Here is a 14,190-nt window from a genome sequence, read left to right on the forward strand (position 1 = left end):
CACATCTCCTTACAATGACCAGCTCTAAGTCTGTTGTGTTTTATTAACCCTCTCTCCCTATTAGAGGGGGTGCAGCGCCTCGGCATCCTGCTCCGTCCGTCAGCTGTCATCACACTGCATGAGTTTCTCACCCGCATCGTTCCCTTCCCCTTGTCACTTATAGCAGACGGAACCAACGTATCGATTGATGGATCGAGTTAACCATGACGGCGTAATAGGAGACCGTTTCATGGATGCTTGATGGGAGGTCACATTTCCCCGTATTTCTAGGCTGCAATTGCTTCGGAACCTTGTCGTTTAAGCTGACTCAAGCCAGAAACATTGAGGGCGCGCGGTCGCACGAGACGATGGGACCGTAAAGTATTTATTAAAATGTGCGAACGGTGGGTTGCATAAGTGCAGCTGACGACGGCTGGTTAAGAGAGTCACCAGAGCACAAATGCTACAAAAGCCAAGTCCTCAAGTGGTGAGTCTGCGAGGGTCAGGCTTACTGTACATGCCTGCGTCGAACGATTTCTTCTGCCGCTTCACCATTCATCGTAGGATGGTGCCACTTTGCAGGTCAAGCTAGAGCTCCGCATACGGGAAGTTGCACTTCGGTTCAGATGACGAACCCTACTTAGCCTCCCAAGGGGTGGTAGGGTCAACAACTACATCATTATTATATTATCGTAACCCACAGCCGGACGGCGGAGCAGTCAGCGGATCGCCTCGGATGTAAGCTGCCCTGATATGAAGCTATTCTGTGCCGCAACCAATGGCTTGCTTGCGAATCGGGATAATGGGATAGCTCGTCTTCGGAAGCTTTCCGCGTGAATCTTCTATTCGCCGCGGTCTAGATGTTCGCTTCTAAGCGCCGCGTTTGTGGCGCTCGAAGCATCTGATTGGCTCACCGCGTTCCTTCCAGGCGTACGCTTATTGCTCATTTGCGGAACGCGGACATAATTCACGGAGGATACGATACACGATAGAGCCTCTCAACAGTCTCTGAGGAGCCAAAGTGGTGCCTTAGTGAGCTCATGAGCTAACTTTCGCAATGAGCCGTCGAGTCTCCTGCGGAGTAAACCGCAAGATTGTCGAGAGAATCCTGACAAGATGTGGCTTCATGTGCCGTCGATAAATCAAGAATATGTGAGGTGATTGACAGACTTACCCTCATCTCTCTGTGCTCCAGGAACTGAAGAATGACGTTACGCAAGTATTCGTAGTTGACTTCTTCGTCTGACTTCCCTGTCGAAGGCGAGCTAGGCCTTGGAGGACTATCTCTGGGAAGGTCAGAGACGGATGACGTTGGTGATCGGGTCTCCGAAGAACCATCAGATCTCGTTGCCCAATAACCGACACCGGGATTACGTTGCCGTTCGAGCAGAGCGGCAGATGATTGTACTTTGCGAAGCTCTTCCCGCAGAGTCTAGACTGAGATAAACAGATTTGTTCGACCAGGCATATAGGGAACTGTACCTTGTTATGTGCTCGCATTTGTGCTTCCCTGGCCTTGCTTTCCTCAAGCTGCTGTTCCAAAACAGTAAGCTTCGCCTTGACTTCAGCAACCTGTGCTTGAGCCAAAGTCTGATCAATATGGTTAGTCGATGGAGTCAATGGCTGGCCGGAAGTCGTTCCGCACCTCCAACTCGGGGATGCGCTGCGCCTCTGCCTGTAGCTCGACTAACAGCCGCCCTTGCACTTGTGACGCCTCACGAAGGCTTTCTATCTCCTTTTGCAAAGTGGTAATGTTCTCGCCTTCTTCCTCCCGACCTTTGGCGGAGAGGTTAACAAGAGCTTGCAGCCCCTCCACCTCCTTCGCCTTCTCAGCCAAGCGCTTACTAAACAGAGCCTCTCCTTCGTCTCGTTCGCGCTCGACCGCCGCGATCCGTCTGCGCAAGTCGGCAATTCGAGTCTCATACTTGGCCTCCGCTGTTGATAGTAGACGGGTAACCTCTTCTGGAGGCGGTCCACTCTCGGGCTTTACCGCTTGTTCTTTGCGAGCCTCCGCAAGCTCGTCAGTGAGCAAAGCAGTGCGATCGGTAGCTTCACGGAGCTGGTATTGTAGCTCCACGGTCTGACTTTGGAGAGACTCGAGGTGTGACTGCGATGATTCGAGTTCAGCTTGACGCATTTGGAGTTGATCGAAGATATCGTCTTTCTCAGTGGTCAAGATCCGCACGAATGCCTCAAGGTCGGTGGCTCGGGAGTTGTTCGCCTCTGTCTCTTTTGAGTGTACAGACTACAAGCTAGTCAGGCCGTAGTGTCCGCAGGTGCCAGTTTATATGACTCACCTTCAGCGTGATCATATCGAGTTCATATTGACCGCGCAGAGCAGAAATCTCCTTCTCGTATTTGTCCCTCAGTCCAGCAACCTCTTTGTCAAACTGCGCCCTGAGGCCCTGCACCGCGGTCTCTCGCTCTCCGTTCACCTTCTGGATCTCATCCTGCAGCTGCTGCCTTTCAACCTTCTCCCTCTCCCTCTCTTCCTTCTCCTTGTCCTTCAAACCCTGGACTTCCTTCGTCGCGTCGTCACGCTCCTTCTCAGCTTTCACAAGCTTCTGGCGAACGGTCTTCAGCAGACTAACTGCTTTGACACGCTTCTCTTCCTCGTCCTTCACCGACACCTTCGTCTTGTCTACCTCAACGTGCAGACGTTCCACTTCCGCCTTCTGCTTAGCAACCTGCCCCTCGAGATGCGCCGCAGAGCCTTGGTTCGCTCTAATTAAGGCCTCAGCTTCTTCCAGTTCGCCCCGCAGCTTCCGAATCTGGTCAGACTGCGACTTCGATTCAAGGCGGTGAATGTCTCGCAGCTCTTCGATACGTTCCTCCTGTCCTTAAGTGAGTTATTAGCATGCTCTAGTGAAGATATGCGATCTCTTGGTTGCTCACTTGTAAGTTTTCCAGTTAGCCGCTTGATCTCGTCCTGCGCCATCTGAAAAAAGGGGATAAGCGGCAGTTTACTCCATACAGTAGCAAAGCCTCACCTCAGTCTTTAAATTGAGGTTTTGCAAGAAGTCGCGGAGACCGTCCGCTTCGACCATGCTTTCGACTGAAGTCAGCTCATGCAAGACACGGTCTGCAGCCGCTTTTTCGGCTTGCAGCCTCGTGAACGATGTGGACACGTCTGCGAGGTTTCATTAGCACACCTACAGGTGGAGCGACACTGCTTGACGAACCAGCGAATCGCTGTTCGACCAACTTTAATCGTTGTTGCAAACTTTCGATGTCTGCACCTTGGTGAGCATCCGACAGCGCCTGGTTCTGCGAACCAGATAGAAGGTCTTCTTCGATAACTTTTGATGTCAGTCCATCGGGTGATACGAGAGACGCGACATCGGCGATATTTACTACGCTCTGCGCAGGATTCATCTGCTCCGAAGACGATGTGCTGACAGTTGTATCTAGAACCTCCCGAGACGCGTCTTCATCGCCTCCTTGAGCAAGAGGGTTGCTAGCATCTAGAAGACATGGAGAGCCGTCCGGTACGTCGCCCGTAAATGTCGAAGCTGCTGGTGCTAATGAGACCTCCGGTAAATCTTGTTTCAAGTCGACTATCATCTCTTCATCGCTCTCTGCTTCCGCACCCACGCGAGCCTCTGTGGCTGAGGACAACGGAGAGTCTGTGTCCTGGGGAACCAGGGAAGACTGAGACTGCGATGGTTCTTCTGCAGGTGAATCGGAGGATGGAATCAAAGTGACATCGGCCTTTACGGATTCCGAAGAATGAATTGCTCTCTCCTCAGTGTTGGACAGTTGACTTTGAGGTTCGGGCACAGCTTGCTTTAGTTTTGGAGCCTGAGCAGAGGTTGGGTTGGTCGGAGACCTGGGCTGTTCAAGGTTAAGGGTTGGTGGAGCCTCTAGCTCACCAACGAAGGGGTGAAATATTCCAAAGGTTTGCGGAACAGGAGAAGCGACAGCCGGGGAGGTAACTGGAGAGTCGGGAAGTGGGATAGACTTCGGAGACCTCAATAGACTCTGCTCCGACTGTGCAAGAGCCTGTGCTTCGGGCGGAGATGGGGAGAGGGGATAATCGGTGGCTGGCGTTGGTATGCGGGGAGGGGTGGATCCCGTAGAGAGAGCTGGAGACGTGCCATTAGATGCCTCCCCTATCGCAAACCTCGCTCGCAGTCTGTCCTCCAAAGTGGTCCGTTGTCGAGTTTGCCCTTCCACAGGAGAAGAGCTCTTGGAAACAGGACTAGCGGGTCGCGGTGTAGCTAGTGTTTTCCGAAGTGTATTGAGAGCTGTGTCTGCTAGTTGCGTAGAAGAAGAGATAGATTGTCTGATGCTCGTTGCATCCAATGAATTACGAGCAGCGCCGTCTTCGTGGCTTGTTCCATCCTGAGATGATTTCGGGGAATGCTGCGAGAGCGTACTTTCCATCGCGTGGCGCCATTGACTGAACATCACGTCTTTCCAGCGTGAGTGTAACTTGATTACTATGGTGATAGACGACAGAGCATACCACACTCATGCGGCTTTAGTCAAGAGTCTGCTGATTGGATGTAGCTGGGGGTTGAGGAGAAGTCGCGTACAGCGCTATAGCGCACTCACAGCGCGTAATGATGCCGCGCTTTCAGCACTCGCAGGTAGTCACCGGTCAAGTTGTGAGCTGCCGGTGGTCATGTATTGCATATCCGACCAGTGAGTCACACATAAAAGGCCAAAAGATATACAGGCATGGCACACCACTGCACAAAGCAGTAGATATCAAGCAGATGAAGTATCAGCCTCTTTTCCTTTGTTTCCCGCTGGGAAAGGAGCGGCTGGAGAAGCAATTGCGCTCGGAGAGGCCGGCAATGACGAAGAAGATCCATTACTCAAGTGACTGGAGCCTGCCAATTGCCATGGCGGAATTGACGGCTTCGAGGGGATTATTGGAGTAGTAGCTCCGCTAACGCCGTTAGATCCGCGGGTCAGTAGCAGAGTTTTCAGTGACTTGAGCTCCTGTTGAAGCTCAACAAGAGACTGTGTATGCGTTTCCTTGCTCTTGTCAATCATCTAGAAGTCAGCCCGAAGACGTAAGCCTCGTATCGACGAGATATGCGGCGTAACACACCTTTGGGAGCATGTCTTTTATAGTTTGAACCTCGTCCCGCATCTCTCTAAGCGCGTTGTGCATTTCTCCCTCGTTCTTACGCATCTCTTGAACCACGTTCTCTACCTCCTGTGTAGTCTTCACGATCTTCTCTCTTTGCTCCTCCACTACCAGCCGGACCGTATTGGTTTCCATTTGTATTTCTTTCAACATGGTCTCCGCAGCGTCAAACTGAGCTGTCAATGCATCGCGATCTTCTTCATATGCAGTTGCGGAAGGTGGACTTAGGTGCGGTTTAACGTATTTCTGTATACATGTGATTAAAGTACATTGTCCATCGAATGCCAATGGAACACACCTTGAACAATGCGACTGCGCCGTAGACTATCGTGCCAGACACAACAGCAGTGATCTACTCATCTTGTGAGCGAAGACCTTGAAGAACGATACGTGCGACCTTACGAAGTAGTCGCGCCAATCCCATGGCTGTGGAGGTTGTGCGCCGTATGGTGCGGATCCGTATGCAGGCTGGTACACTCCGTACGCTTGTGGAGGAGCGTAAGGGACGGGCTGACTAGCAGCGGCCTGTCGCATGGCCTCTTCAATTTCAGAACCGGTTAGTCCCTTTGCTTCAAGGAACTGGACCCGTTGAGCAAGGGGTGACGATTGAGTCTGCACAACTTTGTAAATATCAGCCTAGAAATAAGAGGCTTGTATCGCACTGCGCGCCTTAGGGTCTCTGAGAAATACTACCGCATTTCTGAGTAGTTCCTGTCGTTCTGGGCTGGCCATGTCTACGACAAGGGCGATGAAGTCAACTGAAAGCGAATCTGTTTGGAGCAGGCGTCTACGACATCGCATATAAACGCTCGCGTTGCAACTCCGACGGCGCTTTCTATCCCATTCCAAAAAATCTCGAGGACGTCCGTATTACTTGCCGCAGACTACGTTCAGGATGTTCAGAGTACAGCTGGCAGCTTCCAGGGCAGCAGCCCGCCGACTCTACAGCATGAAGGGTATGCTACAGTGCTACTCGCTCGAATGTCAGGTTGACACCTGTCTCCGCAGCGCCTCAGTCACTCTTCGTGTGCGCCAGGAGCGCTGCCAGACACCCTACTTATACTCACCAGTCGTCGCTCCTTCAGAGGTTTGGCGGCGTTGGTACGTGTCTTTGTAAGCAAGCAAAAGGCATAGCTCTTACCCAACTATAGTTTCGCGTCGTGGATATGCCGAGGCCGCTGCTCAGAAGTTCTCCCGGGCCAAGCCGCATATGAACATCGGTACTATTGGTGAGTGCGACCTGAGTGCTGTCCTTAGCCCCAGCACTCACAGCCTTACAGGACACGTCGACCACGGAAAAACCACCTTGACCGCCGCTATCACCAAGGTTCTCGCCGAGCGCGGAGGAGCCAAATTCACCGACTACAACCAGATTGACAAGGCGCCGGAAGAACGTGCTCGTGGTATCACCATTAACTCTTCTCATGTCGAGTACGAGACCGACAACAGGCACTATGGCCACATTGATTGCCCTGGACATGCCGATTGTGAGTGCATCTCGTTGAGTCGCCTTCACGACTGACCCCTCATGTTCCACAGACATCAAGAACATGATCACTGGTGCTGCTCAAATGGATGGTGCTATCATTGTCGTCTCCGCTACCGACGGACAGATGCCTCAGACCAGGGAGCATTTGCTGCTGGCCCGTCAGGTCGGCATCAAGAAGCTTGTCGTTTTCATTAACAAAATCGACATGATCTCCGATCCCGAGATGCTCGAGCTCGTCGACATGGAAATGCGCGACCTGCTCTCCACCTATAACTTTGACGGCGAAAATACCCCTATCATCATGGGTTCTGCTCTTGCTACTCTTGAAGGTAAGACCCCTGAGACTGGTGCCGACAAGATTGTCGAACTTGTCAAGGCTTGCGACGCATGGCTCGAGCTCCCTCCTCGTGCGTGGCTTTTCACTGTATTCGTCTGACGACGATGTTGATGTTGTATTGGTCTTGCTAGGTGACCTTGACAAGCCCTTCCTTCTTCCTGTTGAAGGTAAGCTCAGTCTAGTAAGTCTCTCTATTCGAGATTAGATTGCTTCGCAGATGTCTATTCCATCTCCGGTCGTGGAACTGTCGCAACTGGTCGTGCTGAGCGTGGCATTTGCCACAAAGGCGACGAGGTTGAGATTATTGGTTTTGAGACTAAGCTCAAAACTACTTTGACTGGCATTGGTGAGTGCTTGGGCTATCGGATATTCCATTCAGCGTAACACTAATAATGCGCAGAAATGTTCCACAAGGAGCTTGATCGCGGTGAGGCTGGTGACAACATGGGTGCCCTGCTTCGTGGTATCAAGAAGGAACAGATTCGCCGTGGACAGGTTATCTGCGCCCCCGGTTCCATTAAGGCCGCCAAGAAATTCCAAGCTCAGATCTACGTATGTAATTTGTGCTAATGAACTTCGCTTTACTTACATACATCCTTGTTATAGGTCCTTACCAAGGATGAGGGCGGCCGCTACACTCCCTTCATGGAAAAATACAGCCCCCAGATTTTCTTGCGTACCGCTAACATCACGACCTCGCTCTCCTGGCCCAAAGACACACCCGATGCTTCGGACAAGATGGTTAGTGCTTCCCCTACTTACGAACAAAACATCGCTGACCGCTACGCTGTAGGTCATGCCTGGTGACAATGTCGAGATGATTTGCGACCTTATTCACGATGTCGCTGCTGATGTTGGAACTCGGTAAGTTGTGAGACGAACTCTGCTTTCATCATCGTGTTGATCGATCTATTAGCTTCACCCTCCGCGAAGGTGGTAAGACTGGTAAGTTCATAGACGAGCATCTTTAAAGGGCACGCTCTGACAAAAATATAGTCGGAACTGGTATTATCACTAAGATCTTGGAGTACGCGTAAACAGCTTAGATGCGTCATCTGAGTACATATTCCCATATAATAGCTACACTCCGGAAAAGTAGTCATCGTTGCTGTCGTCGTTATTCTGTATCATCGCTTTGCTCACATCACTCGCAACCCGTTTCCGCAATGTAACTGCTGCTTTTCGGAGTGATATACACATTCGCTTTGGCTATGCATAGTAAGGCTTGAGGATTTTTCGTGCACCGACTGGCGGAATCCCGCCGGGCGCTTATGATGGAAGACACCTGCTCGTTATCCTCCTATCTTCCCCGTCTACCGTGTTCAGCATGTTCAGTGCTCTCCGTGTCGCTTCTCGCCCTGGCCTCACTACTCTCCGTGTTGCTCGCACGACACCAGTAGCACTGAGTCCCAGATTCCTTGCCCGAACGATCGTCAGTGAGTCTGCGCACCGCGTTCGGCATTCCAGAGCACTTGACCAGCAAGCAATTCAGCTAAGAAGTTCACGAGCGACCATGAAGCCGTCATCTTCGACAGTGATAACGCGGTCGGCACCGTGACTATCACGAACTACGCTCAGTCAAGTCTTGGAGATGTTGTTTTCGTGGAGCTGCCTGTCATTGGCACCGAGGTCAAGCAGGGCGGTATGTCTGTGGACTTTAATAGCATCTCCTGCACGCTTAATGTGACATGTTGTAGACCAGATTGGTGCAGTGGAGAGTGTGAAGGCCGCATCCGACATTGTGAGCAGTCTCGCCACCATGACTCGTGCTTCTGTGACGTGGTAATGATCCGCTTTACAGTACGCGCCAATCTCGGGTACCATCGAGGCCGTTAACGAAGAGCTCAACAAGCAGCCAGGGCTGCTCAACAAGTCACCTGAGGGTGACGGTATGTCCTGGCAGACACTACAAATTGACAATTGTTGACTCACTACCCCCAGGCTGGTTGTGCAAGATCAAAGTCGCGGATGAAGCGGAGGTACGGAGATAGCCCCACACTCAGCCTTGGCACGTACTGACACTTCTGTCTTCACAGCTCAAAAATCTCATGACGGAGGAGGCATACCAAAAGCATTGTGAAGAGTCATAGGCCACGTCTTGGGATTTCATCTCGCTCAACGCGTTTCGGGGATCTACGGGGGGCCTTCAACTGCTTCACTTTGCTTGTGTTTCTCTTGAGCTACGCGTAGAGTAAAATAGATAGTCTTGGCACAGTAGCATATCCCGCTGATGCGTAATGCATGGGCTCAACACCCAGAGTTCGGGATCAGAGATATTCGTCCGAGGGCAGCGTGTTAAAGGTGAATAGGTACATGAGTGGCAATTAGGGATATTCTGTTTTCTCGCCTCTCGCCTCCATCCGAGCCTTGGCTTCTTGTATCGCCCAAGCCTGTACGCTATTGCACATGTTAGAGTCCCGAAGCGCAGGGTACAATAACACGACTCACCTAGTATCAGGCTTGTAGTATAGCAGGACGGTCGCCAACGCGAAAGTGCCGTACATTCCAACATACCACATGTTCTCCCAATCTTCCTTCTTGCGCTTCTGGCCTGGCGGTGGCGGCTTGAAGACCCGTGTCAGTCCACGCCCACAGCTCTAGGACTGTCACCATACCTTCTCGCCAAACAGCCATCCAGATGGCTCGTTGTACTGGAGTCCGTGGCCGTGCGACGCGTAACGTCTACTGCTAGCAGACAAATTGCGAGACACGGGCCTCTTGGGCACTGCTCGCAGTAGAGATGTCGAGGGCATGAGTGTTCTGAGGTCGGGTGCGCAAGCGCCGTGGGCACGAAAGCGATTTGCCTAGTACCCCTGGGGTTAGGGTTACGCAAACTAAATACCAAACACTTTTGTACAAGATGCAGAACTGATCAGTCGCGCCCTTTTTCGAGGAACGTAGGTATTATTCTAGCTCAGTATTTGATTAGGGTGTTCGCTCTATGATTGCACAAAGTACAAAAGGCTGAATCTATAGTGTTACCGATAAAATCTCGTAGTCGCACTCAGGCTCTGCATCTCCGAGTTCGTCATCTTCACTCTCACCAATGTAATCGGGCGAGGAAGGGTCCAGCGTGAAGCTGTGCAATGACAGAAATATATCAGCGGCGTGAAATGAACGACTGCAGTTCGGCGTACCCGATCTCCCTGTAGAACCTTGCAGCGTCGGTATTGACTGTTGTGTGCGGTGCATCGACAAAGGCTCAATGCTGGCAGCTAGGTGAAAAGTGCATACCTTTCAAGACGGTTAGCATAACTTTTTCCATGTTCCATGCCCTCCCGATCCGAATTATCTCATGCATGAGAAAGCGCCCCAGGCCTAATCTCCTTGAGCTCTCGCACAGCTGGACCTCGTAGCTTCAGTCAAACGAGCTTCAGCATCTCCGTACGCTGATGAATGTGCGCGTGGTTACCAATACAGCAGCTTTTCACCTTCCTCGTAATCGAAGCGAAACACTGAGAAGCCTATAACCTGCGCTCCTTGTTGCTCTGACCGGCCGGTATCAGACTCAGAAGTGGCGACTGACAAGATTATGAACCGCGAGTCAGAATGAAATGTTTCCTTCTGCTTATCCTCCGCATCCCAGCCCATTGAGGACTGAGAAGACCTGTGAAAGTAAGCGCACAGGTGAGCTTTGAGAATAGGCTGGGAGCAAACGCGCACATCGTGCTCATGTTATGCTCTATTATCGCCCACATCGAATCTCGCTCTTCATTTGTGAGCTCAGAGCTTTTCAACAAGCGGACCGAGAACCTATTTCCGAGTTTCAGCGTGGGCTGCATCGATCGCGCAAGCCCCGCTTACGCTCTGCCATGTCGCATCACAGATGAAGGAAGACCGTCGGCCAACCTTGCGGAGGTAGCCTAGAGGGGTTGCATAAATCTGCGGGCGTAACTACGTCGAGCTACTAGGCCACCTGCCCCGAGAGCTTTCCTCACCGCGAGAGGAAACTGACTACGTCGAGGGGCCATGCCGAGCCGGTGATGGTGTCGTCAGACCTCGTAGTATCAGGGTTGCAACTGAGCATCAAAAAAAGCGTTTGAGGTTCATTCGCACTCACGCAAAGACGGTTGATGAGAAGAGGAAGAGAGAGAGCGTACGCGGTGGAGGTGTTGCTCAACTAGAAACAGTTGCTAATTGGGTGTCCGCCATGCGGCCGTGCCCGGTTACCATCAGCACTGAGCGCCGCGTCTTCAAATTCATCACCCGCAGTTTTCTCAACTTTCACCTGGCTGTTGGAGGAGCCGCGCCTTGCATTAGTATTGATATCGCACAGTGCCTCCAAGATATTTGGTCATCATCGAGAGCCTTTGTGTAGAATACAACGGCACCGTCGACGCCGAGTCGCCCACAGGCAGCGTGGTGTGAGACGTAATTTAAGGGTCGTCCTCCGGGAGCATGCGAGGCTGTGCAGCATCTTGTCTGCGGAAATGGTAAGCCCGGCCTTCGTCTTCTCCCCAAGGCAGCTAGCGTCCCGCATGATCTCCCAGATAATAAGCGGAGTCACAACGGTGCAAGCGTAGCGCGTATAATATATAACCACCGCTTATCCCTTTGTCTAGGACACCAGCATGTCCATCCTTCACTCACCCACGCACGAGCAATACAACGCCGAAGCGGGTCCCAGCAGCTATCCCCAGCGCCAGCACCTACAAGTGTGCTCCTCGCGGCGGGATGTGGCGTTAACTACCCATCCCTTGTACGCGAACCATTCAGAGCATTCGCCCCCCCCTCATTCCGCAACATCTTCACAATCATCCCTTAGGAGCGCACGACCTCTTCCACCCATTCCTGTCCCATCACCGCCTGCCACACCTTTAACACCATCTGAACGTGCAAGTTTCCATCCACGTCCGCTACCTACTCCTCCACTACGCACCAGGCCGTCATGGAGCAGCACATCATCTGTATCAACGCCCAGACCGCTGCCTCAGCCGGTTCCTCTGAAGATAGACACTACGCATCTTCGTCCTCAGCATGCTCAGCGTCCTCCGCGCCCTGCACTATCGCTGCTCATCAACACGCTGGGAATGTCTCCGACGGAGATCACACTAGAAAGCCCTGTCCCGCTCTCGCCCATGAGCCCAGTCATTTTCAGCAAGCCAGACACGCCCTCGCCCACTGATATGGAAAAGTCGGTGGCGATGCGGCTCAACATGCTTGGGTTTAGGGAAGTGGACGAAGATACCTTCGCGCGGTTGTCTCTCAAGGAGGGATCTAAGTCTCCACCGAGCAGTCCGTCCTCCACCGCCGTGTCGTCCTCTCAAACGTCCGAAGAATGTCAAGAGAAGATCGAGATTCGTCTGGAGCTTAGGTCTACTCGCTCTGACTCGCGCGGGAGTCGGCTTTGGGTGTGTGAGAAGAGGGGCAAGCGGTGGGTAGAGCGAAATTACGGTGAGATCTTGCAACAGCTGAGGAAACTCTAACGAAGGTACGCACTGTGATAATCATCCGTACCCGATCGTCGGACTTACGACGTGTGTCAGCCTTGTTCATACCTACCACTGGCACCGACACCTTGCACGCAGAGTCGATCGGTGTGGACCCTTGGCTCAATAATAGCTCGTCGCAATAATGGTGCCGGCCGTCGCTGTCGTGGCTGACCTTACAATCCTTGTACATCGGACCTTCCTACACATCATTGCGTGTTGGATTATCCGAGTCTTCCCTGCGCCTTACCCAGCAAATCATTGTTAGTATCGCGAAAATCTTGACCCCGATCTCAGCTGGTCGATGCGGAGGGAGACTTGTACAATGGGCTGTTCGTCCTCTTATTTTGAATAATGTCGTAACTTGTCGTTATTTCAAAGCCACGTTGTAACCCACAGTGTTCGAAGCATCACCCTTCCGTTGAACCGATCGCATCTCATTGCCCCCGCAAATCGAATTCTGACACTGTTCAGAGATATCAGCGAGCTGTTCGCCTACGATCGCCAAGCTTCCGTTTGATGAGGAGTGAAACAGTGCGCTACGCTGGCGCGCCCTACTCACCGCGGTTCTACGGCGGCTTTCTATGCATGGAGGCACAACCTTGGCGCGCCATGGAGCTTGACAGGCAAGTCCAGTTCTTTGACGGCTTACGAATGCTTCGCTGAACTGCAATTCCACAACAGACTAATCTCTCTAAAGCTACACTAGCCAATACCATCAAAGAATAACATTATTTGACGTATAATACCCAGCATATTTGTCTTCGACCCGCCTACTTTACTATTTGCCTATCGACTTCTTCTTCGTGCCTATCACCTCTTCCGCTTATACGGCACCGACAAGGGGTTCAGATTATTCACCATATTGCCGAGCATCTCAGCATCTCCACTACCGCAGAAGCCTCTCCATCGAGCTCATCAAATCCGCGTCCCGGTAATGCCAGACTGCGGCTGATCGCGCTCCCCGGTACGTCCTGCTCACGTCGCTATCTCCTGGCCCTTCCGCACGGCAACGAAAAGACTCCACGTTGCGCATGTAGATGACGGGTGTCGAAGCTTATTGGCTCCGGCAGCCCCTGCGTCGTACGTGCATGCACCTGCCTCAGCCCGTCCTCTTCGGCGCGATACTCTCGCGTCATGGAGCGTTCAACCCCCCCCCCCCATTAAGTTACCTCTGGTTGGTCATCGTAGTAGCGTTGATTGAGCCGGTCATTGATGCTTGTCACTCAACCTCTCAAGCTCCAGTTCCAGGCCCACCAAAAGGCTGAATGGCGTTTCAAACAAGAGTCGCAGCCTCTGCTTGATCCTCTGATCCTCTGGCCGTGGAGCTCGCGCGAAGAGTTGTCCAGTTTGAGCTTGGGCTCAAATCTGATGTTTAGCCTGTCTCAAGGCTGCGTTCAAGATTGGCGCCTCTCTGTTAATGCTAGCAGCCGGCCTCCAAAACGCTACTTCGAGGCCCCCAAAGGGTATTGAAATTAAAAGGGTTTCATACCGCTGACCAGGGGGACGACATGCTTAAAGCTCGAAATTTGACGCGGCCCTGACGCATGATGCATGGTGTGGCGCCGCTCGGGAGACATGCGACCACGCGGTGCTACAAGCAGTGTGTCCAGGGTCTGAGACAACGCGGGTCGTAGCGTGCCACCCAAGCTCAACGCAGTCGGGCGTTTCACCTGCACCCGCGGAGGTCCCGCAATATAAAGTGCTGGGCAGCGTCGTCTCTGGCCGACAACCGAAGACGGCCGAACGCATATGTCGCATCTCTTGCGGAGTTGCAACAATCATGACGCGTGCGGGCGGGCGAGATTTGAGCAGCATTCGGCTCCCGCTATGCACCGACCTGACCACAAGTCTG

At 52.5% G+C, this 14,190-nt stretch overlaps 5 protein-coding genes across 5 annotated transcripts; 3 read left to right on the forward strand and 2 right to left on the reverse strand.

Moving 5' to 3' along the window:
- Window positions 1-897: 897 nt before the first annotated feature.
- PHACADRAFT_134491 (uncharacterized protein) lies at window positions 898-5,845 on the reverse strand. The gene is made up of 13 exons (XM_007390548.1): window positions 5,743-5,845; window positions 5,471-5,700; window positions 5,379-5,432; window positions 5,042-5,326; window positions 4,787-4,983; window positions 3,162-3,808; window positions 2,970-3,109; window positions 2,875-2,917; window positions 2,277-2,818; window positions 1,625-2,224; window positions 1,462-1,569; window positions 1,154-1,411; window positions 898-1,101 (listed from the first exon to the last, which is right to left on the reverse strand). The coding sequence occupies exons 1-13, from the start codon at window positions 5,810-5,812 to the stop codon at window positions 1,018-1,020; spliced, it is 3,258 nt and encodes a 1,085-aa protein (XP_007390610.1). The 5' UTR covers window positions 5,813-5,845; the 3' UTR covers window positions 898-1,017.
- A 129-nt stretch (window positions 5,846-5,974) lies between these two features.
- Window positions 5,975-8,067, forward strand: PHACADRAFT_247623 (uncharacterized protein; the record flags this gene model as incomplete). The annotated part of the gene is made up of 12 exons (XM_007390549.1): window positions 5,975-6,036; window positions 6,089-6,181; window positions 6,232-6,309; window positions 6,361-6,567; window positions 6,620-6,976; window positions 7,038-7,073; window positions 7,124-7,252; window positions 7,307-7,458; window positions 7,513-7,647; window positions 7,700-7,770; window positions 7,823-7,851; window positions 7,903-8,067. Coding segments are annotated over 12 exons (1,390 nt in total), but the record flags the coding sequence as incomplete, so codon positions are not given.
- A 154-nt stretch (window positions 8,068-8,221) lies between these two features.
- On the forward strand, window positions 8,222-9,661 carry PHACADRAFT_247626 (uncharacterized protein). The gene is made up of 8 exons (XM_007390550.1): window positions 8,222-8,342; window positions 8,399-8,548; window positions 8,604-8,647; window positions 8,708-8,795; window positions 8,848-8,885; window positions 8,943-9,303; window positions 9,355-9,470; window positions 9,522-9,661. Exons 1-6 carry the CDS (start codon window positions 8,234-8,236, stop codon window positions 8,994-8,996), a joined length of 483 nt encoding a protein of 160 aa, XP_007390612.1. The 5' UTR covers window positions 8,222-8,233; the 3' UTR covers window positions 8,997-9,303; window positions 9,355-9,470; window positions 9,522-9,661.
- A 154-nt stretch (window positions 9,662-9,815) lies between these two features.
- On the reverse strand, window positions 9,816-10,688 carry PHACADRAFT_134503 (uncharacterized protein; the record flags this gene model as incomplete). Its single annotated transcript, XM_007390551.1, has 4 exons — window positions 9,816-10,080; window positions 10,141-10,262; window positions 10,319-10,513; window positions 10,570-10,688. 4 exons carry the CDS (start codon window positions 10,686-10,688, stop codon window positions 10,007-10,009), a joined length of 510 nt encoding a protein of 169 aa, XP_007390613.1. The 3' UTR covers window positions 9,816-10,006.
- A 692-nt stretch (window positions 10,689-11,380) lies between these two features.
- PHACADRAFT_247628 (uncharacterized protein) lies at window positions 11,381-12,976 on the forward strand. The gene has a single exon (XM_007390552.1). It carries the CDS (start codon window positions 11,478-11,480, stop codon window positions 12,330-12,332), a length of 855 nt encoding a protein of 284 aa, XP_007390614.1. The 5' UTR covers window positions 11,381-11,477; the 3' UTR covers window positions 12,333-12,976.
- Window positions 12,977-14,190: the final 1,214 nt, after the last annotated feature.

The sequence above is a fragment of the Phanerochaete carnosa genome (genome assembly GCF_000300595.1).
Source record: "Phanerochaete carnosa HHB-10118-sp unplaced genomic scaffold PHACAscaffold_1, whole genome shotgun sequence".
NCBI lineage: Eukaryota > Fungi > Basidiomycota > Agaricomycetes > Polyporales > Phanerochaetaceae > Phanerochaete > Phanerochaete carnosa.

Bases quoted from the DNA above. Each gene is read 5' to 3' on its own strand.
- PHACADRAFT_247626 (XM_007390550.1), top strand. From the start codon at position 8,234: ATGTTCAGTGCTCTCCGTGTCGCTTCTCGCCCTGGCCTCACTACTCTC. The intron at 8,549-8,603 runs GTATGTCTGTGG...GACATGTTGTAG, and splicing joins CACCGAGGTCAAGCAGGGCG to ACCAGATTGGTGCAGTGGAG. The intron at 8,648-8,707 runs GTGAGCAGTCTC...TCCGCTTTACAG, and splicing joins TGAAGGCCGCATCCGACATT to TACGCGCCAATCTCGGGTAC.
- PHACADRAFT_134491 (XM_007390548.1), bottom strand. From the start codon at position 5,812: ATGGCCAGCCCAGAACGACAGGAACTACTCAGAAATGCGGTAGTATTT. The intron at 2,819-2,874 runs GTGAGCAACCAA...AACTCACTTAAG, and splicing joins GCTAACTGGAAAACTTACAA to GACAGGAGGAACGTATCGAA. The intron at 2,225-2,276 runs GTGAGTCATATA...ACTAGCTTGTAG, and splicing joins TCGATATGATCACGCTGAAG to TCTGTACACTCAAAAGAGAC.
- PHACADRAFT_247628 (XM_007390552.1), top strand. From the start codon at position 11,478: ATGTCCATCCTTCACTCACCCACGCACGAGCAATACAACGCCGAAGCG.